We start from the raw sequence: 25,203 nt of genomic DNA, 5'->3' as shown, positions 1-25,203 counted from the left end.
ATGTGGCTCTCTGCAAAATCACCGGATGTTTTGGAAGTAAAATATTACTGAACATAACACGCCAATGTAAACTGAGATTTTTGGATATAAATATTAGAGGTCGGCCGATTAATTAGGGACGATTTCAAGTTTTCATAACAATCAGAAATCGGTATTTTTGGACACCGATTTCTTTTACACCTTTATTTAACTAGGCAAGTCAGTTAAGAACACATTCTCATTTTCAATGACAGCCTAGGAACGGTGGGTTAACTGCCTTGTTCAGGGGCAGAACGACAGATTTTTACCTTCTCAGCTCGGGGATTCAATCTTGCAACCTTACGGTTAACCAGTCCAACGCTCTAACCACCTGCCTCATTGCACTCCACGAGGAGCCTGCCTCTTACAAGAATGCAGTAAGAAGCCAAGGTAAGTTGCTAGCTAGCATTAAACTTATCTTACAAAAAAAACCATCAATCATAATCACTAGTTAACTACACATAACCATAAACATCAATGCCTTTCTTACAATCAATACACAACTATATATATTTAAACCTGCATATTTAGTTAATATTGCCTGCTAACATGAATTTATTTGTGTCTCTTCTCTTGCAACAGAGTCAGGGTATATGCAGCAGTTTGGGAGGCCTGGCTCGTTGCGAACTAATTTGCCAGAATTCTACATAATTATGACATAACATTGAAGGTTGTGCAATGTAACAGGAATATTTAGACTTATGGATGCCACCCGTTAGATAAAATACAGAAGGTTCCGTATTTCACTGAAAGAATAAATGTTTTGTTTTCGAGATGATAGTTTCCGGATTCGACCATATTAATAATCTAAGGCTCGTAGAGCGTTGGACTAGTTAACTGTATGGTTGCAAGATTGAATCCCCAAGCTGACAAGGTAAAAATCTGTCATTCTGCCCCTGAACAAGGTAGTTAACCCACCGTTCCTAGGCCTTCATTGAAAATAAGAATGTGTTCTTAACTGACTTGCCTAGTTAAATAAAGGATAAATAAAGGTGTAAAAAAATCTAATAAAATTGGCAAAATTGGTGTCCAAAAATACCGTTTTCCGATTGTTATGAAAACTTGAAATCGGCCCTAATTAATCGCCATTCCAATTAAATCGGTCGACCTTTAGTGGTCATATGCTTACCTGGAAGTAATGGACCAGTCGAGAGAGTGTTCTCCCAAATGAATGATATATGGACAGCAGCAAGAAATAGGTTCACTGTTCCTACCATCAAGGCCATGCTTATTGTGAAGACAAACTTTAACCTCACCTGCCAGGAGTTCATGGAGAAGCTGGCCAAAGACAGAACAATTTTGAAGAAGATACATTCTTCTGAGAAATATACAGATTAGGTTGGTATAAGTATATTAGTAAATTCTCTTCTGCTCTTAGTCTACCCAGACTACAAGGACCACTGAATGGCTGTTCGGACAGTTCTGTCTTGTCTGTAGTGTTTCTGTAGTATAGTTGTTTTCTCTGTTTCACAATGTGCCTGTTAGACTAAATACATGAAACCGGAATTATCTCCCTTTTTAATTTCATAGATAATAACATTGGATATTTTAATGATATATTGACCGCCGAACTGGAAATGTCCCCGATTTTAATTTGAGAAATCTGGTCACCTTAATCTAGATCACCGTGCACTTTCGCATAATACATTTTCAGGATACAAAAAGATTGTTGAGAGAACAAATGATCTGTCAGCATTTATAAAACTTCCTGTTTCCATCACAGTTGCCATGATTTTTATTTTTTCCCATCACCACCAAACTGATAAAGACGCACATTACTTTCTTGTTTGGGTCAAACATGCAAACCATTGCAGCATTCAAGAAAACCCCAAACTCACAACCTCTTTCGGTTTTAAAAACTTGCGTCTCCCTTTAAGGACTTATTTCTCATTTAACTACAGTTCTTTAACACTACGGTATTTTCCATGATTACTCACCATAAAACATTTCTCTATGAGAACTCAGACAACAGTGCCTAAAATAGTTCTGAGTCGGTGTCTAAGTCCCAAATGGCACTCGATTCGCTATATAGTGCACTACTTTTGAACAGATCCCTATGGGCCCTGGTCAAAAGTAGTCACTATAAAAGGAATAGGGTGCCATTTATGATGCATCTTGTGTTTGTTTTGGAACAGACAGTTGGCAGTCAGGCTAGCCAGCTCTATAAGTCGATTTACTCCATGGCACTAGCCAGGGACAAACACAGTTGTCCACTGAAGAAATTAACCATACTAACACCCAAGATGACGCTGTAATGTAACCAAACAAGATAATTATGGTTTGATTAAATAAACATGTAAGACAAGTGCTTGTTTAGGGTTATTAAGCATTGAAGCACATGCCTCAGGAGGAGAATTCATTAGTGGTTCAGATGTTAAAATAGTATTAAACTGGGTAGTTTGAGCCCTGAATGCTGATTTACTGACAGCCGTGGTATATCAGACCGTATACCACGGACAAAAGTTATTTTCACTGCTCTAATTACATTGGTAACCAGTTTATAATAGCATTAAGGTACCTTGGGGGTTTGTGGTATATGGCCAATATACCACATCCCTCAGGCCTTGTTGTTAAATATAACATTCAACTCAACTTTAGAACACAAAACGTCAAATAGTCAGGCTTTGTGTCACACAGCCATGTCAACATTCTCCAGAGTACACACCATGTCTGAACAACACGCTACAATAAGTCGTCCATGCTAATGTTTGTGACACACACAGACACACAAACCCGAGACTGTATGAAGTAGTTGATCCACTAAAAGTTTTGAGATTATGTTGTGAATTTAGAGGTAATGTGTGGTTTAGTACGGTACCCTGCGTCACCACTTCATTGCTCCAGAACAGCACAAGGGGGAGTTAGAGCACTGATAATGCTTTTGGGTCCTACTGTGTCTCTAACTGACAATGAATGGGTGACATAAACCTAAATAGAAACGGATAATTGTGCACTACTTCAGTATTACTTACTAAAACTGTTGTTACACTAAGGTTTTTATTTTGTTGGGATTATTTTGCTCTTACTGTAGTACTGTAGGCCACTCCCGGCCGGTCACATTGTACAGCGCCTGAGTGGTGCAACGGTCTAAACCAGCTGTGTTGCTACAGATGCTGGTTCAATACCTGTGCCGGCCTCGACTGGGAGACCCATGAGATGACCTTAGGTTTATCCCCCTCTACAAACAGAAATAAATTATAAATAGCCAACTGGCCTTATTTACAAATTAGTAACAATGTCTCACACCATGTTCAAGAATGGTATTTTTCCTCACTCATTTTACGTTATTTGGAAACAATAGTCTCCAAAATATTTAAGGGGCATTGCACGAATAATGGCGCTGACTAGGGAAATGTTCCCGCTGTTCTGTTCTTAGTGCCAGTCTGCACGTTCAAACTAAAACAATGTAACTAATAATGGCATCTTTATGCTTTCATTAATAAAATAATGATAAAAAAACTTTCAAAATGCTGATATTTATTTAGTTATGAATCCATAACGAATTATCATGGTAATAAATATCACTGAATTACAGAAATATCCTTTATTTGTAATTATTGCCGGAGAGTCACGTCATATTATTGCATATACTGTAGGCCTATCATAGGCAACATGAGTCTCACTAGTGTTGAGTAATGTGCTGTTAAAAGTGGTGTAGGTCTTATTTAAAGAGTATATTGAAGTTAGAAGCAACGGGATTTGAAGGAAAAGCCTAAAACTATTTTAGCACTGTATCCCACTGCTCTGAGACAAGCTTTGGGGACTGGTCTTGATCAATCGGTGAGATTTTTATTTTCACTGAATCTTCGTTTGGGTATTGGTTAGAGTACAATTATACAATTAGGGTGTTGAAATGTTATGCTCTTAGTGTAACCTTTATTTAACTAGGCAAGTCAGTTAAGAACAAAATCTTATTTTCAAGGACAGCCTACTCCTTCCTCCACGTCATGGAATTGAACCCCGGTCTCCCGTGTGTCTGCATTCTCTAGTACAGCCACTACTGAAGGCTATCAAATACTTCTCAAAGATGCCCTCTGGTGGTCAAACGAGCACTAACAAGCATTAATGGTACCAGTGGTTGACATTTAAATAACGTACCATAGAATTCTGAAAGACCATGCAAGCTGCACCGCAGTAACGCTGCATCTAAAGGACTGTAGGTTAACAATGCAATCTTCCCAACACACATTAAACCACGATTAGTAACTATCACATCTGCAGTTAATCAAACTGATGAGTTAATGTAAATAATGAACCAACATCTACCAAACAATTTGTACGCTTTCCTGTGAAACTATTCTGCTGTCGCTAAGGGACAAAATTATATGGTTGGTGCCTGATCCTGGTATGCTTGATTTTCTCCTAAGAGGACTGTCATGTTTTGGTACTCCATCGTTGCCTTGTTCTGAATAGAGTTTAAATGGTAAACTAACAACTAGACGTTGTTACTAAAAACTGACATAAAGACCATTGGGATGGGATCCATTAGGGTTAGATGATCACTCCAGGTTAATCTCACAGCAGGTTAAATCTTACCCCTCTTCCGTAGGCCCCTATTGCATCAAGATCCGACTGCTCAAAGACATAAGAGCATCGTCACCAAGGGTTTAAGCACCAAGTGATGGTTGTACTTGTTACCCCTTCTGAGCAGCTATGGAAACACACATGCTTACCTCTTTATGCAAGTTGGTAAAAATTGCCCTAACCACTGGTTTTACTGTCCCTAATGGTTTCAGTTTGGATTTGTAACTGGAAAATCTGATCCAAGACCTGTGTTTAGGGGCAACTTCTACCTCAAGCCTCTTTACCAATAGTCAGAAATTCTGCAATTGAATTGAAAACAAAAGATGTCAGCGTTACAGTGATACTGACCCTCACACTGCCTCGGCTGCCCACAGACATCCGCTCATCATCGTCTGAGATCTGTGTGGGAAACAAAAAAATTAAGTAGATGTTCTTCGATTGTCCAGTACAACATCTGTACTTGGGAAAAAAAGATTCAATATGTGGTTTCACAGTGAAATTAAGAAACAAAAATTCCAATTAATGTTTTGATACACAATGAGGAAAATTGAATTTCAATTTACTCCATGAATTGAAATGTAATTTCACCCCAACCCTGGTGTTTAACATGGTTCACTGAAACAAATCTCTCCCCTCCATCTGTAAATGACTTGACTGTGACCTCTTTCTCTGTGTTCCCCAGACTGGCTGTACAAACCAGATTATGTGCCTGAGAACACAGCGCACGATGGCCCAGGGCAGTGGAGTCAGAGTGGGCCACACTGAATGACAGTGTGTGAATTATTGGCACCCTTAGCAAAAATGATAATTACTATACTGAGCTATATTCTATGCTCAAAAAGATTGGGAAATTATACTATTTTATAATACAATTGCTCAGGTAAAGAGATGTTTAAAGAGATTCTCTGGTACTTTCGTATACTTTTTAGCCAGTAGGTCTGAAAGTAGCGCTCACGAGCCAAAAGTGGTCCCCAAAAAGTGTGTACCCACATCACATGTGCAGATATGTGCACCACGTCATTGCTCTTTATTTCGCTCAGCTGTGGGTATATGATGTGCCTCTTGCTAGATGTCACTCAAATGGCGAAGGGCTGAACCTCATTGGCTAGAACTTGAATTGCTAGGGGGCTGGCCCACGCGAGGAAAAAAGGCACTTGCACAGCTTCATGAAAAACAGTCGCTTTCAAACTAGGGATTTTGTGGCTAATTGAAATGCATAATCTATAAGCAGAATTACTGTATTATGAACCTCACAATGACACATTCAGCCCAAAACGTGAGGTTTGAAAAACACTTAAAGCTCCAATTCATGTCTTTAACAAGTCTTTTTTTTTATCATCTCAAAAAAGGTAAGGGTTAAAATTATTGACACCTCTGTTTTCAATACTTCACCTTAAGGATAACGACACGGAGCCTCTTTCTAAAAAGTTTGAGTTGGATTTTAGACCATTCCTCCATACAGAATCCTTCTAGATCCTTTGTCTGCACTTATGGACTGCCCTCCTCAATTCAAACCACAGGTTTTCAATGGGTTTCTATTTTCAGGTAATCTGACCAAAGCACCAGGTCCAATCCAAGTGCCAATGCTATTTAGGAAACACCCGCGGTGGCTTTGGCGTCTAAATGAGAATGCATGCGCAGAAAATAATCCCGTAAAACATGGTGGTGATTATTTGATGTTATGCGGCTATTTTGCTTCCACTGGTCCCGGGGCCCTTGTTAAGGTCAATGGCATCATGCACTTTACCCAGCACCAGGACATTTTAGGCACAAACCCTAAAATGAAAGGTGAAAGTGGATCTTCCTGCAAGAAAATAACCCCAAACACATCCACAAATGAATTGTTAATTGGTCATAAAATCAACTATTTCTAATGGCCATCTCAGTCTCCAGACCAGAAACTCATTGAATTGAAGAGAGCATTTCATACGAACAGACAAAGGAGATCAAGGATCTGGAAGGATTCTGTGTATAGGAATGGTCCCAATGTGTTCTCCAACTCATAAGACATTTTAGAAAAAGTCTCAGTGCCGTTATCCTTCCAAGGTAAGGTATTGAAAACAGGGGTGTCAACAATTTGAACCCCCATCTGTTAGAGAAAAACAGTATTACTTGTTAAACATGTATTTCTCTGAGAAATTGTATTAGTATAAAATTAGTTCCAATATAACTCAATATTTGAATTATTTATTTTATACAGTAATGTTTGCTCATCTTTATCAAGGGTGTCAATAATTTCAGACCTCACTGTTTATCCCAACAAGCATACTATATGATATAAGGCATAATATTGCCGATCAACACGTACTAAATAGTATCCTAGTATGGATTGGATATTGGACCTTGGAGTGTATTGACTGATAGGAAACAAATATCATCGTCACTTGAACAAAAGCCAGCTGACATTGTGACTCTCCAGCACCTGAGTTCCCAAGGTATCAAGTCACGGTTCAAATAAATGAAAGTTGCTTTTGTCAGATGATGGAGACAGGAAGGTGCAAAGAGAGATGGTGGATGATAGGAGGAGAGGAATACACACCGAAGTATGTCTCTGTGTGGGGCGTGAGTACCTCTCACTGTCCTCCTGGAGGAATGAAAAAGGAAAATAGGACACAGGTAGAGGTCAAGGTTCAAATGACAGGAGAAGGATGAAACACTTAGGACAATGTCAACATTGATGTTCATATAGGCATTTTAGAGAGGGGTTTCAGCAAGCACCCAAATAAACAGACAAATTCACACTCGCACAAGGGCACACTTACGTGCAAAAACTCACACACCATTATTCCAAAGGAGGACTTCTAGCATGTATGCACACTTTTTCCAATTCAACTGTGGCTATTAAACTGAGGAGAATTGAAAGTGAAGGGTAATTGCCTGCTAACCTTTGAGAGTGAACAATTCTCAATGGTCAAGTGCACTGCATTCATTCCCTAAGCAGCCATGCCTGCAGTTCATCACATCACTGTGGCCATGGATACTGATCCTGTCACCCAACCACTCAAGCAGACATGGTTACACAGACAGGACAGAGATTCGTTCCTGTCCTGCAACTGTAGCTTTCATCACATGCTGTGGTCGGTTACTCGTTATTGTTTCCCAATACCTTCACATAATTCAGCATTTGTCTTTTAAAAACACAATATGACAGGAGAGACATATGTCACACAGTGTCCAGTCTGAACCATCCAGGAAAACTGCAAGAATAAGACTGTCGCTTGGCATTCAAGGGGATCATCAAAACCCAGGCAGTCTACACGAAAAGGGATAGGACATGCAGATCCAAAACCCATTCAACATGCACATACATTCTGTGGATTATCATTAGATGTGCGGCCTTATAAATCAACAATCCGCTCTAACCTGTAAGCTAAAGTTATATTGCACACAAAAGGCTCTTAAAACAAATATGAAAAGCAAATGCCATATAGGTTTAAGAGGAAAGCCCTTCTTTAAATCTCAGCTATTCCCCATGGCTAAGAACATTCACAACATACCGCTGCCTCTGGCATTATTAACAGCTTTGAAGACTGAAAGAGTGAGTGAATTACTTTCATGCATTATTCAAAACAAGCTATTATTCCACAACTGTTAGTGCAGCTAATTCATTAACAATGCTTAGTTTGTCAAAGATTCATTATTGTTATTGACTGTACCATCCATTGCTCGATGTGTCCCCATTCGCTGTCTACTTTGTCTGATTTGTTGTCCAAGCCGTAATATTTCTGAGGAAAGCGTGTGAGGAGAGGAAAGAAGGGTGGAAACTCACAGCTCATCGAATAATCATCATTATCTAGCTATATGTAGTCTAAACCATGGTGATTTTATATTGGCATAGACATTTCTGTAACAAATAACTAACATTTATACCAGGATGCATGTCTAAATTGAAGAAAAAAATAGAATTATTTTTTACTACTGACAAGATGATAATGAAAGTTGAAAAACAGTACAAAAAATGTGGGGGGACAAGAATCCTACCTTCTGAACCTGATAGATCTATAAATTAACACCACAGGAGGAGCAGCCAGGGCAATGGAGGAGAGGAACCAGGAATCAGGGACAGAAAGGGAAAGAATACAAGAAAACAGAGTGACATTGAGGAACAGAGAGAGATAAAACATGATAGACCACCGCAAAGATGGCGAGAGAGAATGTAAAGCTGTATACGGTATGTATTTAAAGCTACATAGAAAGCGAGAGAACAGTACAATAATTAGGGTGGTGTCCACACCGAGGCAAATCATTACTTATGACAGGGACTTGGCTGTGGAATGTGCCATGGACATAGCGTGGCAGGCCAACAGTAACCGACCCCAGGAACGTCTCAAGAGTGCACATGATGGTCTCGGGAGGGACCATGTGATTGGAGTCACCAGGGTAAGCATGATTCTTCCCGACCGTGGCTCCTTAAGGTTAGTGACAGCCTGTTGGCATCTCAACAGTAGCATGACCAGTGTCACCTGGCACACGAGGCAATCAGCCAAAATACTGTACACTTTTCTCAAGTCACGTTTTGACAAGATCCAAAACATGGCCTGTTTCTTTCTAGGAGGGGATGTTCCTCAGCGACAGTGTCAACACATTATTCTATGATTCACCAATATCGCCTTACTTTTAAACTCAATTACCTTTGAAGAGATCCTAAAAAACGACATGCATTTCAGTCAGTGCTGCTGTACAAATAGGTAGCAGACAAAACCCCAGTAAATAGACTTTCATAGCCAGATTTCCTAAAGAACGAAAGGGTACACTACGACACTAGCATCTAAATAACACAACTTTGAGATCAACAGTGGTTCCTCCTTTAAAAGTTGTGTCATACTGCAGCACACCTTGCGGGCTGCTGCAGCACTGTATGGCATGCTATTCGATTGTCAGCCATTTTTTCACATTAATGTACTAGTTTGACCACCAGAGGTTAACTTTGAGAAGCATTTGATAGTCTCCCATATTGGCTTTACTAGAGAGTTTAAAACCTTGGTACATGGGATTGATTAAGACATTTGGCTTAATTAATTTGATTAATATTATGGTGTTCTCTTTTCGAGAAAAACTAAAAATGAAACCCTCCGGGTTTCAGTTAGGATGGTTTGTAAAAAAATATGCCGCTGTACAGCTTGACGGTGAGTAGGCAACAGCATAAGAGGATTAGAGGATTTTAAATGAAATATCTAACAGGCATAACATTTCCACACCCTAATTGTAGCGTAACCAACCCTCACTTCGCCTGTGGTAGGCCTACAGTATATCTAAAAACATTTTTTTGTTTTCAATGAAGTGACTCTCCGCCAATAATTACATTTAGAGGATTGGAGGATTCTAAATTAATATCTAAGGGGCATTTTCCGTTAGGATCTGTGAGAATATTTAAAGGGTATTTTTTATTAATTCTAAATTAAATAATAATAATAATAATAATAATAATAGCTTTCTTTAAAAAGTAGATATTTTGGATATTTTGTTTTCGTTTAACCTAGAGTGAGCGATAAAAAGGCAATTCTTGAACATTGACTGCGACAGTCTAATTGTAATTGTAAATAAAGTCTGTTTGTTATTTAGATGTATTTATTTCTGGAGAAACCTAACTTGATGATTTAGCAGATATCACTTGCTTATACTCAGTCAACACATATCTTAAAACCAGTTATGCATTAGGGGCCGCTATAAAAAAATTTAGGATGAAAAACGTTCCCGTTTTAAACAAGATATTTTGTCACGAAAAGATGCTTGACTATGCATATAATTGACAGCTTTGGAAAGAAAACACTGACGTTTCCAAATCTGAAAATATATTATTATCTGTGAGTGCCACAGAACTGATGCTACAGGCAAAACCAAGATTACATTTCAAACAGGAAATGTGCCAGATTTTGGAGGCGCTTTGTTCCAATGTCTCCTTATATGGCTGTGAATGCGCAAGGAATGGGCCTACACTTTCTGTCGTTTCCCCAAGGTGTCTGCAGCATTGTGACGTATTTGTAGGCATATCATTGGAAGATTGACCATAAGAGACTACATTTACCAGGTGTCCGCTCGGTGTCCTCCGTCGAAACTATTGCGTAATCTCCAGGTGCGTGCATGTTTCCATTTTGAAGAGAGGAGAAACTAAACTACCACGAGTGACTTATCGAATAGATATGTGAAAAACACCTTGAGGATTGATTCTAAACAACGTTTGCCATGTTTCTGACGATATTATGGAGTTCATTTGGAAAAAAGCCAAACGTGATGAACAAAACAGAGCGATTTCTCCTACACAAATACTATTTTTGGAAAAACTGAACATTTGCTATCTAACTGAGAGTCTCCTCATTGAAAACATCCGAAGTTCTTCAAAGGTAAATAATTTTATTTGAATGCTTTTCTTGTTTTTGTGAAAATGTTACCTGTTGAATGCTAGGCTTAATGCTATGCTAGCTATCAATACTCTTACACAAATGCTTGTTTTGCTATGGTTGAAAAGCATATTTTGAAAATCTGAGATAACAGTGTTAACAAAAGGCTAAGCTTGAGAGCCAATATATTTATTTCATTTGCAATTTTCATGAATAGTTAACGTTGCGTTATGCTAATGAGCTTGAGGCTATACGTAAGATCACGGATACGGGATTGCTCGTCGCAACAGGAAAATAATTCCATGCTCGTCTCAGAGCAGCATTAAAATGGTGCTGAAATAGACATCCACAGCGGGAAGGCTATATATACACACACACAACAATATTTTGGAGATTATTTACTTTTCAAAAACACGACAGTGAGCGATTGTAATCTGAATAAAAAGGCCCAAATAATATTTATAAAGGCCAAAATATAGCCCTGCTAATAGCCATAATGACACTGTACAACGTGACCGTGTGTTTGAAAGCGTATTTCAGTAAGCAACAATCTGTTTGCCTTCATTAGACAACTTTGTTCCAATATTTCTCTAATTCAGTGATATTTGTTCCCATAGTAATTTGTTATGGATCCATAACTAAATCAACAACTGCATTTTGAAAGAGTATTTTTATCATTCTTTTATTAATGAAAGCATAAAGATGCTGATGAAGAAATATAGTACTGTACAGTATATGGTATATGCTGTTACATTTAGATAATAAAGCATTTTGAAGATAAACCACCTGCGTTTGTTTATTAAGCTACTGTGCAGTCAGACAAGTAAACATAGCCTTCAATACATACTGTAGTAACCATGAGAAAGTGCCTAATTCCTTACATAAGGATGAGCAGACCATGTCCAGACTTTCTTGGTGACCTCGAGAACCTTCAATAATGGCTGTACTAGAGAATGTGGGCACGCGGGAGACCGGGGTTCAATTCCCCGACAGGGAGGAAGGAGTAGGCTGTCCTTGTAAATAAGATTTTGTTCTTAACTGACTTGCCTAGTTAAATAAAGGTTACACTAAGAGTATTACATTTCTTCACCCTAATTTTCTAATTCTAGTCTAACCAATACCCAAATGGAGATTCAGTGAAGATAAAAATCTGATTGATTTATCAAGACCAGTCCCCATGCTTGTCTCAGAGCAGTGCGAAACGGTGCCAAAATAGTTATAGGCTATTGCTTCAAATTCTATTGCTTCTAACTTTAATATACTCTTTAAATAAATAAGACCTAGCACATTACTGAACACTAGCTCCAACTCAGGCTTCATCCATGTTACAAAGGTGGATATTGATCCCGCACTTGTCGCTAACTCAATCAAAGCTATTAACTGCGTGTAAGAACAGTTATCCTGCAAATTCAGGCTATGAGAAAAAAGCTATTAGACGGGCCGTCTTCATTTCATTACGTGTATCATTAATGCCGTCTTTCTGCTTATCAATTACCCTTTTTTCCCCCCACTATCGATAAAATAATAGTATTAAGTCATACGAAGGTTTTACTGCGCATAAAGTGAAATGCATCCTGACATTTGTAGTGTGACAAGTCTTTCATTATTACTGAATTTAACATAAACTATTCTACAGATTAAGGGATAATAATGCAGTCTTTGTGAGAGGGAGGGAATCTGATTTAATTGCTCCTCAACGCACCGCCCAGAGACTTCTTTCAGGATAGTGGAGTAGAGTTAACAGGTTAGAGCTGAAGTATTCGTTGCCATAGAAATGGGCCTGGCTAGAAGGTGAGCCACCTTTATGTCAACGGTTATCCCAAGTTGAACTCAGAACTGACCAAAGTTAGGTCCTCAAACCCACTATGTAGTATACCCCTCTGAACATCTTAAGCATTGGGATATTTAATAGTTTATACAGACAAAAACAGTTTTCACTCAGAATGGCACAAGCCATCTTCATTAGCAGGTACATGCAGTTAGAAAAACTATTCTAATAGACCTGAATTGGGTAAACTACAGCGTTAAATGGTCCAAAACAGACCCCAAAGACAAAGTTGGAGACCAAACCTTCCCACGACACAATGAGATGAAATCACCTCATACAAGCTTAGAAATGTATTTATCATGAAATGCATTAGTTATTGCACTCACCGAGCGAAGTTTGATTAACTCCCTATGAATGGTTCCTTAAAGTATTTGAAATGATATGATCTGGTCTCGGTGGAGGTCCACTTGAGCAAACAAGCTAACTCTTTCCGATTTTATTGAACAACATGTTACAATGTTTTATATGCTGTACCTTTGAGCTCAGTCTAGAAGCTGTGGTAGCTGAGACAAAATCGCTCTACGAGCTATGTGAAAAATGTGCCACCTATTTCTATACTGTCCACCAATCCCCAGCCAACAATGCTTTTCCTGGTTTTAAAAGACACCCTACCCCTCCGGTTTCACTGGGCTGTCAGTGGGCCACTAATCCAGATTTAACAGCAGTCTCTCGCTTTCAGCCCTGCAGTACATGCTTTAGCTGGTGTGCGACTCTCAGTTCTACAGATCCATCATCAATTGGGCTGACCCTTTCACCCACTGTTAATCTTCATTCATTAACTAGAAGTGCTGTTCAGACGACGCCCTACCACTTCTTGACCACACAAGTCCATCAGTCTCGATGTTTTTTTCTGCCTGACGTCTATGTCCGTGCTTGCGCCATTGGTTTGGCCAAAAGATCTTGCCCCAACCTTGGCAAAGTCCCCCCACGGCAGATTTACTGACCCTTTGTCATGTTAACGCCTGAGACTTGTCGGAAAAGCACTTATTGTTAGAGTTAAGCTTTGTGTCAGCGTTTCTCTTTCGAAGTTGGTCACCTTCAAGGACCTGAGAGCTGAACAAATGCGTTTGTCATTTCATCTCCAAAATATCACACAGGAACATGTGTACTTACAGTACCATAAACATATGTCCCATTGCCACAGGTATGCCACCTTTTATGATAAAAGCATTATGAAACAAAGGTGATACTGGAACCTCTTCTTCCAAGCTTTGGCAGCTGAGCTCTCTTTGACCTCAGAGCAAAAGATACCTAGCTTCTACCAACAAAGGAAACGTGACAAGCTTTTCGGCTCAGCGTCTGTGAGGCACGTTGGAGTCAGCATTCTGGAAAAGTTGTTCTGAGAACCAGCGTGCTTAAAGTGCCTCACAGCAACATGTCAATCAAGAATACAGATTTTTCTGGCGATTTCATTACAGAAATTGTTTGGGATTTAAGACGATTTCAAAGCATAGATTGCAAATTAAGATAAAACTTCATATCCAGGTCCGACCAAAGTATTTGATAAATGGTCAAGAATGAAAATCATCACTATTCATTATTGAAGTGTAAATAAACAATTACCTTGCCTCGTTCAGTGCAAGACCATTCATCAGATGAGTTATACAATCAGCTTAGGTACTGTACCTCCCGCTTCCCGTCCCAACTAGCTTCAAACATACCGGCTCACCTTTCTATTTGGAGGGGTCCCCGGACGCCCTTTAAGGGCAGCCCGAAACCCCCTCCCCGCCAACCACCGCCCGGCCGTCCTGCTGCGGTCACGATGCAAACTTAAGGTGTTCCATACAGATGTCGCCAATGACGATGGCCTGCCATGCAGACGGGATCAAGGAGGTTAAAAGTTCCCAGTTCAGAGGCTCAGACGTTGCTACAAAGACAACCTGATGATTTAGGTTAGCATTACTGTAGATATACAGCTAGCAATCCACTCTTCTGGCTTGAGTGTTTCTACAATTGAACAGGATATCTCCTAAAGTTATCATCACCCGGACAGTAGTGGAAAGCATAGTAGTGCTGTCCAGACATAACATCGTTGGAGCGGTATAAACGAACCACTGTTCGTCAACAAGAGGCTTCACTAAGGAGGACAGCCCGCTAAGCTACTTTGGGACTTGGCTTGAGGGTTTAAGCCACGCACACACATACACATTCACACACACCTCCTGACCAGACTAATCTGAACACTGACTGTTAATCCGGTGAGTATGACAGGAGGGGGTGTGCCTGCTCATGCATGTCTACCATAACACAGGGATGGTGCAATGTTTACTCAACCACATGTTTTAAATGTGTGAGCATATGGCATGTGTCTCTCATTGCTGGCAAATTTCACATCTAAAATGGGAAAATTATAAATATGAGAAACTCACATCATAGTACACTAAACAACTAAAGTACTATCACAGTGATCATTCTGTACATTAAGGCAAGAACATATGGTTTCTTAGAGCAGGGTAGCAATGTTGGAGTAAGAATGAGCAGTGACTAAAGCTTTCTGTAGGATTATTGTGGTCTAAGAATAGTGACCCAAGAAAGGTGAGGCTCCCTTAGGTAGGGATCAGAGGTGCTAAACCACAGCAAGACACATTCACCATGTAACACATCAGAACAAAAACGTAAAAATCTAGAGACTAGAGCCTTTATCGGCAGAGTCAAACCAAATGGTGATTTAATGAAACTAAAAGGTGTTTGAGTCTGCAGAACCAAGAGGGAGGCAAAGCTAGCAGGGAGCATGTAGCATTATGCAATGCTTAAGTCCCTCTCAGGTAATACATCACTCTGATTTACATAACTTTAATGAACTGAAGATTACCCAATATTTTCTAATAGGAAATGTCCAATTCATGTATTGACTTTTGACTGAAATGGAATTTACCCCAGCCCTGCTTGATGGAGTACTTACTGAGACTGAGGGATTTACAATCTCCTATGGTCCAATCAGAGCCATTACTTAATCTCACAACCTAGAGACACTGCTAATACAAATCTCAGCCAATAAAAAAAAACTATCCAAATACAACAGCTGAACACAATGTAAACATCTATTGGACCAAAGCAACATGCTTTATAGTTCTGTTACATTAAGAAATAGTACACATTAACCAATGCGTCCTTGGTCATATGACAACTGAACAAGAGTGTCAATTACCGATGCTATTTGGTGAGTTCAACCCCCCCCCCTTGGGTTGTGCCGTGGCGGAGATCTTTGTGGGCAATACTCGGCCTTGTCTCAGGATGGTAAGTTGGTGGTTGCAGATATCCCTCTAGTAGTGTGGGGGCTGTGCTTTGGCAAAGTGGGTGGGGTTATATCCTTCCTGTTTGGCCCTGTCCGGGGGTATCATCGGATGGGGCCACAGTGTCTCCTGACCCCTCCTGTCTCAGCCTCCAGTATTTATGCTGCTGTAGTTTGTGTCGGGGGGCTAGGGTCAGTTTGTTATATCTGGAGTACTTCTCCTGTCTTATCTGGTGTCCTGTGTGAATTTAAGTATGCACTCTCTAATTCTCTCTTTCTTTCCCTCTCTGGCAGGAGCTGAGCCCTAGGACCATGCCTCGGCCAACAGCTCCGCCTCCCCCCGCAGCTACTCACTTAAGCCTCTCCAGGTTCTCCTTTACCCAAATCCAGATAGCAGATGTTCTGAAAGAGCTGCAAAACCTGGACAAATCAGCTGGGCTTGACAATCTTGACAATCCTCTATTTCTGAAACTATCCGCCACCATTGTCGCAACCCCTATTACCAGCCTGTTCAACCTCTCTTTCATATCGTCTGAGATCCCCAAGGATTGGAAAGCTGCCGCAGTCATCCCCCTCTTCAAAAGGGGGAGACACCCTGGACCCAAACTGTTACAGACCTATATCCATCCTGCCCTGCCTATCTAAGGTCTTCGAAAGCCAAGTCAACAAACAGGTCACTGACCATCTCGAATCCCACCGTACCTTCTCCGCTGTGCAATCTGCTTTCCGAGCCGGTCATGGGTGCACCTCAGCCACGCTCAAGGTACTAAACGATATCATAGCCGCCATCGATAAAAGACAGTACTGTGCAGCCATCTTCATCGACCTTGCCAAGGCATTCGACTCTGTCAATCACCATATTCTTATCGGCAGACTCAGTAGTCTCGGTTTTTCTAATGACTGCCTTGCCTGGTTCACCAACTACTTTGCAGACAGAGTTCAGTGTGTCAAATCGGAGGGCATGTTGTCCGGTCCTCTGGCAGTCTTTATGGGGGTGCCACAGGGTTCAATTCTCGGGCTGACTCTTTTCTCTGTATATATCAATGATGTTGCTCTTGCTGCAAGCGATTCCCTGATACACCTCTATGCAGACGACACCATTCTGTATACTTCTGGCCCTTCCTTGGACACTGTGCTATCTAACCTCCAAACAAGCTTCAACGCCATACACTAGTAAAACCAAATGCATGCTTTTCAACCGTTCGCTGCCTGCACCCGCATGCCCGACTAGCATCACCACCCTGGATGGTTCCAACCTAGAATATGTGGACATCTATAAGTACCTAGGTGTCTGGCTAGACTGTACACTAAAAATCTAATCTAGAGTTGGCTTTCTATTCTGCAACAAAGCCTCCTTCACTCACGCCGCCAAACTTACCCTAGTAAAACTGACTATCCTACCGATCCTCGACTTCGGCAATGTCATCTATAAAATAGCTTCCAATACTCTACTCAGCAAACTGGATGCAGTTTATCACAGTGCCATCCATTTTGTTACTAAAGCACCTTATACCACCCACCACTGCGACCTGTACGCTCTAGTCGGCTGGCACTCGCTACATATTTGTCGCCAGACCCACTGGCTCCAGGTCATCTACAAGTCCATGCTAGGGAAAGCTCCGCCTTATCTCAGTTCACTGGTCACGATGGCAACACCCACCCACGCAAGCGCTCCAGCAGGTGTATCTCACTGATAATAATAATAATAATAATAATAATAATAATATATGCCATTTAGCTGACGCTTTTATCCAAAGCGACTTACAGTCATGTGTGCATACATTCTACGTATGGGTGGTCCCGGGAATTGAACCCACTACCCTGGCGTTACAAGCGCCATGCTCTACCAACTGAGCCACAGAAGGACCACTGACCACTGATCATCCCTAAAGCCAACACCTCATTTGGGCGCCATTCGTTCCAGTTCTCTGCTGCCTGTGACTGGAACGAATTGCAAAAATCGCTGAAGTTGGAGACTTTTATCTCCCTCACCAACTTCAAACATCTGCTATCTGAGCAGCGAACTGATCGCTGCAGCTGTACATAGTCTATCGGTAAATAGCCCACCCAATTTACCTACCTCATCCCCATACTGTTTATATTTATTTACTTTTCTGCTCTTTTGCACACCAGTATCTCTTCCTGTACATGACCATCTGATCATTTATCACTCCAGTGTTAATCTGCAAAATTGTAATTATTCGCCTACATCCTCATGCCTTTTGCACACAATGTATATAGACTCTTTTTTTCTACTGTGTTATTGACTTGTTAATTGTTTACTCCATGTGTAACTCTGTTCACACTGCTATGCTTTATCTTGGCCAGGTCGCAGTTGTAAATGAGAACTTGTTCTCAACTAGCCTACCTGGTTAAATAAAGGTGAAATTAAAAAAAGAAAAAGAAAAATGCCTTATACCTGGCATGATGCCTCCTTGCTGTCCCCAGTCAACCTGGCCGTGCTGCTGCTCCAGTTTCAACTGTTCTGCCTGTGATTATTATTATTTGACCATGCTGGTCATTTATGAACATCTTGGCCATGTTCTGTTATAATCTCCCCCCGGCACAGCCAAAAGAGGACTGGCCACCCCTCATAGCCTGGTTCCTCTCTAGGTTTCTTGCTAGGTTTTGACCTTTCTAGGGAGTTTTTCCTAGCCACCGTACTTCTACACCTGCATTGCTTGCTGTTTGGGGTTTTAGGCTGGGTTTCTGTACAGCACTTTGAGATATCAGCTGATGTACGAAGGGCTATATAAATACATTTGATTTGATTCGAGTTCAGCCATTGCAGGTACTGGTCAAGCTCAGGTGAGGGTTAAGTGCTTAAGACCTCCAGGTCAACTGGATTTTATCATGCTCTCTCACTGGGTCAAAGAGCATAAGCAGATCAATTTCCCAGCAATTTGTACGTACAGTAGCAGAAGCGGTCAAAGGGCAAACCAAAATCAGGGTTGGCAACTAGTAAGCACCATGTGTTCCAGAATATTCTAGATGTAAAGATTGTATAACTTCAAGATCACTTTTTAAGATTAGAATCACCCTATTAAGAAAATATGGTTCCAAAAAGGCAAAACTGGAACCCCTAATTCCCCGGATCTCTAATGACAGTGTTCATGCTTGTTGTTTATACTTACGATATTAAGAGTGTATGCTAATTTGTTTGGTAGAAATCCCCAGCTGTGCACTGTGACCTCTGTCCCCACCCTGGCACAGGATGAAAGGACCCTCAGCTTGATGAAACACTGTGTCCAGAGGAAATGCCTTCATCTTTAATGACCAACCCTGGCCCCATGTGACCCTCCAGCTTCCCGAACCATCTCCCTGGTCATGTGACGTGACTCATGGTGCCTAAAGCTTGGTGTAGTTTTGGGACCAAGTCTGTGTAAGGTACATTATTGCACCTGGTCTGTTATGTCTGACATTTGGAAGTGTAGTTGTATTGAAGTTCTGTATGTATAGATACGAATGCTGCATGCATGTCTGTGTGCATGTGGTCTATGTGCTGTATAACATACAGTGGGGCAAAAAAGTATTTAGTCAGCCACCAATTGTGCAAGTTCTCCCACTTAAAAAGATTAGAGGCCTGTAATTTTCATCATAGGTACACTTCAACTATGACAGACAAAATGAGGGAAAAAAAATCCAGAAAATCACATTGTAGGATTTTTAATGAATTTATTTGCAAATTATGGTGGAAAATAAGTATTTGGTCACTAACAAAAGTTTACCTCAATACTTTGTTATATACCCTTTGTTGGCAATGATAGAGGTCAAATGTTTTCTGTAAGTCTTCACAAGGTTTTCACACACTGTTGCTGGTATTTTGGCCAATTCCTCCATGCAGATCTCCTCTAGAGCAGTGATGTTTTGGGGCTGTTGCTGGGCAACAGACTTTCAACTCCCTCCAAAGATTTTCTATGGGGTTGAGATCTGGAGACTGGCCAGGCCACTCCAGGACCTTGAAATGCTTCTTACGAAGCCACTCCTTCGTTGCCCGGGCGGTGTGTTTGGGATCATTGTCATGCTGAAAGACCCAGCCACGTTTAATCTTCAATGCCCTTGCTGATGTTAGGAGGTTTTCACTCAAAATCTCACAATACACGGCCCCATTCATTCCTTCCTTTACACGGATCAGTCGTCCTGGTCCCTTTGCAGAAAAACAGCCCCAAAGCATGATGTTTCCACCCCCATGCTTCACAGTAGGTATGGTGTTCTTTGGATGCAACTCAGCATTCTTTGTCCTCCAAACATGACGAGTTGAGTTTTTACCAAAAAGTTATATTTTGGTTTCATCTGACCATATGACATTCTCCCAATCTTCTTCTGGATCATCCAAATGCTCTCTAGCAAACTTCAGACGGGCCTGGATATGTACTGGCTTGAGCAAGGGGACACGTCTGGCACTGCAGGGTTTGAGTCGCTGGCGGCATAGTGTGTTACTGATGGTAGGCTTTGTTACTTTGGTCCCAGCTCTCTGCAGGTCATTCACTAGGTCCCCGAATGTGGTTCTGAGATTTTTGCTCACCGTTCTTGTGATCATTTCGAGGGAGATCGAGGGAGATTATCAGTGGTCTTGTATGTCTGCCATTTCCTAATAATTGCTCCCGCAGTCGATTTCTTCAAACCAAGCTGCTTACCTATTGCAGATTCAGTCTTCCCAGTCTGGTGCAGGTCTACAATTTTGTTTCTGGTGTCCTTTGACAGCTATTTGGTCTTGGCCATAGTGGAGTTTGGAGTGTGACTGTTTGAGTTGTGGACAGGTGTCTTTTATACTGATAAGTTCAAACGAGTGGAGGACAGAGGAGCCTCTTAAAGAAGTTACAGGTCTGTGAAAGCCAGAAATCTTGCTTGTTTGTAGGTGACCAAATACTTATTTTCCACCATAATTTGCAAATAAATTCATTAAAAATCCTACATGGATTTTTTATTTTGTCTGTCATAGTTGAAGTGTACCTATGATAAATTACAGGCCTCATCTTTTTAAGTGGGAGAACTTGCACAATTGGTGGCTGACTAAATACATTTTTGCCCCACTGTAAGTGTGTACATTATGTGTGTATTGGGAATATAGTGCCCTCTAGTTGTACCTCTTTCTGTTGTCTCTCCAGCTCCTTCATACGGATTTCTCGGGCCTCTGCCCTGGCCGCCCTCTTTGCTGCCAGCCTGGCCTCTGCCTATATTAGAGAGAAAGATGGGATGAATAGAGAGCAAAGGAGAATGAGAAAGATTGTTAGTTTAGCATTAACACCAATATATATTAAAAGAGAAGATGTGACCAGACATCCTTTTCCTAGATAGGGCTCCTGTTCCCTAGGGCTGGAACAATTAATGTATAACGTGTAACCGGCAGTTTTGGATGAAGACCGTGATGAAAATAAAACAGTCCTAACCATTTCATTCAAATTTTTTTTAATAATAGTGAAACGAACAGCTGGCCGAAGACAGGACGGCGGGGCATTTGTGCAGTTGATTTAGTTTCTGCCGTAACAGACGGAAGAACTTTGTTCTTCCTTGCTGAAATGTAGAATGTTCATTCAAATGATGTTAACTGATGGGGCTCATGCAATGTAATGTATTTTTTGTAATGTCAGTTGAGTTGAATCAACAAATCACAGCACAGATTGATGGGTACACATCCTGCTTTTACTTCCTGCTCTGCTCCTATAGTTGACTCGCAATGGCTGCCTGTCCACCATTGACTTGAATGGGGATACCAGTTCTATTCATTCTATGTCTATGGTAGCACATTCAGTCCAGGAGCAGATGAGGAGAAAATCGATTTGAACGATTATTATCGAGACCTCGGCCATTTGGCTGGCCAATTACAGTCATCACATGACCATCACAGCCCTACATGCAACCCTTGCTAAAAAAAAAATCTATATGCAGTACTCCACATTTATATTGTGTATTCTTGTTTGTATATTTACGTGAACACATTACTTTGGGTGTGGCAATGCTTTATGTTTGCGTGTCTGTGTGTTTACGCAAGCAGTGTGTACTTGTGTGTGTTGACTCGGCTTCACTTGAGTGAGAGCAAGGCTTTTTCCTTAAAAGGCTCTGTCTCAGAGGGTGGGTGAGTGACAGAGCGAGAGAGGCGAAAGAGAGCGAGAGAGAGCGAGTGTGTGTGCGCAAGAGAGAGTGAGTAAGCACTTCCTTCCTGCCCCTGAGGCTGTCAGAATGTGGCTGGGAACTTGTTGCCTCTAGGCGGGGTCACTGTGCAAGCTCGACATGCACAGAATGCTATAACCCCTCCTCCCTCGCCCTTCTGCGTTTCCCCAACTGCGGCCCATTTGCCCAAGTAACAGGAAAAACTCCCATAGAGCAATGGTCTGGTACACACAAAACACACACTCCCACATGCACTGAAACATATTACTTATGCCCTGCATTTGATATATAAACATTTCAATGTGTTTAAAAAGGGCCTCCTCATTCACATTATGAGTGTGACATACAGGCAGAGTGAAAGAACTCCAAGTCGTTGACACATTCTAGACCAGTTTTACACTCCACTGCCTTGAACGGTGAACTCCACACTACAGATCTAGGCCCTGTTGAAATTAGCCCTGCCTTCCTCGAAGTAATCACTGATCTCACATGATTAGATAGATGAAAGCCAGCCCCCTGCCTTCAACTATTCAACATTGTGAGATCAGGGATTCCTTTAAGGAATGGAGTAAGGAAGGAGGATGCATTTTCGATTGGAATAGGGCCTTTGTTTCTGTACCAGCATACACCACTGGCAGAGGACACAGAGTCCAATTGAGGAAAGGTGGATGACGCAGTAGTGGTTAGAGGAGTGTAAATGTCAACTGAGGGGGTTAAAATAGGATTCTGGCAAGCCCATAAGCCTTATTCTGCACTTGGAATCATCTGACAATCTGGAGGGCTACCGATGTAGTCTTTGAAAATATCAGGACATCTGGGACTGCTCAAACATGTTTGATTTATCGGTACAAAATCTGCAATGCTTTGTAGTGTGAGATGTGCAACGACAAGTTAAGAGATCGGTGATTCGTAATAGATAAGAAGCCAGTGAAATGATGAGGTTGTTTCGCATCACCCAGAAGGTGTAGACTCTCGAGCAGGAGAGATGACTACCACAAGTATGCGTTCGTACTCGCCTTTAACCAAAAGGTAAAGTGTCAAATTGTTACAGCTCTGAAATTCACAAGCAATGTTATTCAATTCAAAATGTTGGCTAGATATTTCAACTCTGTATAGCAATTGTGAATGTCTGAAAGATTATAAGGCTGCTTTGAAGCAGAGCTCGTAGCTACGTTACAAACTAATCGCATCATTGTTTTCACGAGACAGCGTGGTAGGGAGAATACTCAACACCAAGTGAAGAATCTTGACCCCGTCTATGCCACATTGTTTAGAGTGCGCACCACTATTTTGGCAACACAAAATAACTACAGGAAAGACTGTTTAATGTGAGGCTCAACAATGTTAGTATTACATTTTTTTTGTACCCTTTTTCACCCCAATTTCGTGGCACCCAATTGCTCTTGTCCCATCACTGCAACTCCCGTACGGACTCGTTGCTCGCTTAACCGAAAAGCCAGCCGCACCAATGTGTCAGAGGCAAAATCCGTACCACTGGCGACCGTGCATGAGCCTGGCCCGCCACAGGAGTCACTAGAGCACGATGGGACAAGACATCCCGGCCAGCCAAACCCTCCCCTAAACCGGATGGCTAATGTGTTTCCCGGGTGCGGCAACTGCTCGGGATCGAACCCAGATCTGTAGTGACGCCTCAAGCATTGCAGTGCCTTAGACCGCTGCGCCACTCGGGAGGCCCTATGATGTTAGGATTTTAAAAGTTGTGTAGTGCCTACCCAGCTTAAGGCAAAAGGGATCTTGATCCAGGAGGGGATTGAATGTCTCTGCTGTAACGAATATGCTTGATGTTGACATCTACCCACTTAGCTAGCAAGTTAGCAAACCAAATGCAAAGCTGCAGCCCTGAACTGGATATAATTTCACACATCTTAGATGTATTATAGTTATACTTAACTTTTCAGCAGAGGCGTAGCACACACCCCCACAGCCTCTGGTATTGAAAATCATACCACCGTTATATTGAAATATACAGTATACCGGGGTATCGCCCAAGCCTATAGGTATTTTGTTAGCTCCCTGGGGAGAGTATCAGTTATAGTCAGAGCTCAGTAGGATGACATTTCCTGCTAGCTCGAGCCTGAGGGCAGAGGTTTCCTTGTGAGCCCTGTAGTATAAGCAGTTGTCATTTCCATTAGCCTAGCCTATACGCGTTAAAGCCAAGTCTGGCCACATATCTGTCTCACAGGACTGTAAATAATGTATATTATCATCTTTCGCTGTTTTGCATCGAGTATAAAGCATGACTGGCCAATAATTCATTTAAATAAGCACAAAGACCAGCACATATAGAAATTCAAAGTTACAAGCATCAGGATATGTTCTCATGCCAGCTTAATGACGGGTGACCTAATGGAAAGGAATATTGTGTACAAGTGAAGAAAAAAAAAAACAGGTAACTCCACTATAAAGCTGGCAGTTAGTATGCAAATTGCCACAGCAGCTTTTCCCCCTTCATTTGACTAGTAATCTTTTTTCCTGACTTGAAAAGCCATACTTATGAACCCCTAGTTTGTTTACTTTCAACGGTTGATGACAAAACCAACATTATGAAACGCAGCTCCTTCAGTGTAACAATTCTTGATTAGATGCTATGCCACAGTGAGAGAACAAGTAAACAACTTTACATATACATTTCAGCAGGAGTGGAAAGAGTAGTGAAATATCCTACTCAAGTAGAAGTACTGTTACTTTCTGCCTGCGGCTACGGAATCCTGACCTGTTCACCGGACGTGCTACCTGTTCCAGACCTATTATTTGACCATGCTGGTCATCTATGAACATTTGAACATCTTGGCCACTCATTTTTCTCAGCCTCAGAAGAATCTGAATTCAACAAATTTGTGTGTGGTTATCAGACATATTCTCTTCATATTCTCTTCATCTTGCAATCGACATCTTGGAATCGGTTCAGCCACCGGGCTTCTTCATGCGTCGCACCGACAGAGATAAACACTTCTCTGGGAAGAAGGGCGGGTGTGAATGCTACATGATTAACGACTCATGGTGTAATCATAACAACATACAGGAACTCAAGTCCTGCCGCTCACCCAAACAAGAATTCCTTACAATCAAACGCCGGCCATATTATCTCCCAAGAGAATTTGTGTCAGTTATTGTCACAGCCATGTATATAC

The 25,203-nt window shown here is 41.3% G+C and overlaps 1 protein-coding gene across 8 annotated transcripts in view; it reads right to left on the bottom strand.

The window, feature by feature from the left end:
* The window catches only part of LOC118385871 (leucine-rich repeat flightless-interacting protein 2-like), an 86,897-nt gene that overhangs the window by 31,752 nt on the left and 29,942 nt on the right, over positions 1-25,203 (bottom strand). For 3 of the 8 annotated variants that reach the window (XM_052521856.1, XM_035773066.2, XM_052521857.1), the window contains exons 2-7: positions 21,028-21,114; positions 8,524-8,541; positions 8,199-8,267; positions 7,082-7,126; positions 4,891-4,941; positions 4,555-4,590 (exon numbers count right to left, since the gene is read on the bottom strand). In XM_052521856.1, the coding sequence (XP_052377816.1) occupies positions 4,555-4,590; positions 4,891-4,941; positions 7,082-7,126; positions 8,199-8,267; positions 8,524-8,541; positions 21,028-21,114 (306 nt within the window). The remainder of the gene's footprint in view (positions 1-4,554; positions 4,591-4,890; positions 4,942-7,081; positions 7,127-8,198; positions 8,268-8,523; positions 8,542-21,027; positions 21,115-25,203) is intronic. The other 5 variants (XM_052521861.1, XM_052521862.1, XM_052521858.1 and 2 more) reach the window with 4 other exon arrangements.

This window comes from Oncorhynchus keta, chromosome 7 (genome assembly GCF_023373465.1).
Source record: "Oncorhynchus keta strain PuntledgeMale-10-30-2019 chromosome 7, Oket_V2, whole genome shotgun sequence".
Taxonomy (NCBI): Eukaryota; Metazoa; Chordata; class Actinopteri; order Salmoniformes; family Salmonidae; genus Oncorhynchus; species Oncorhynchus keta.
The sequence above is the reverse complement of the archived record's forward strand: the minus strand, read 5'-3'. Positions and strand labels throughout refer to the sequence as shown.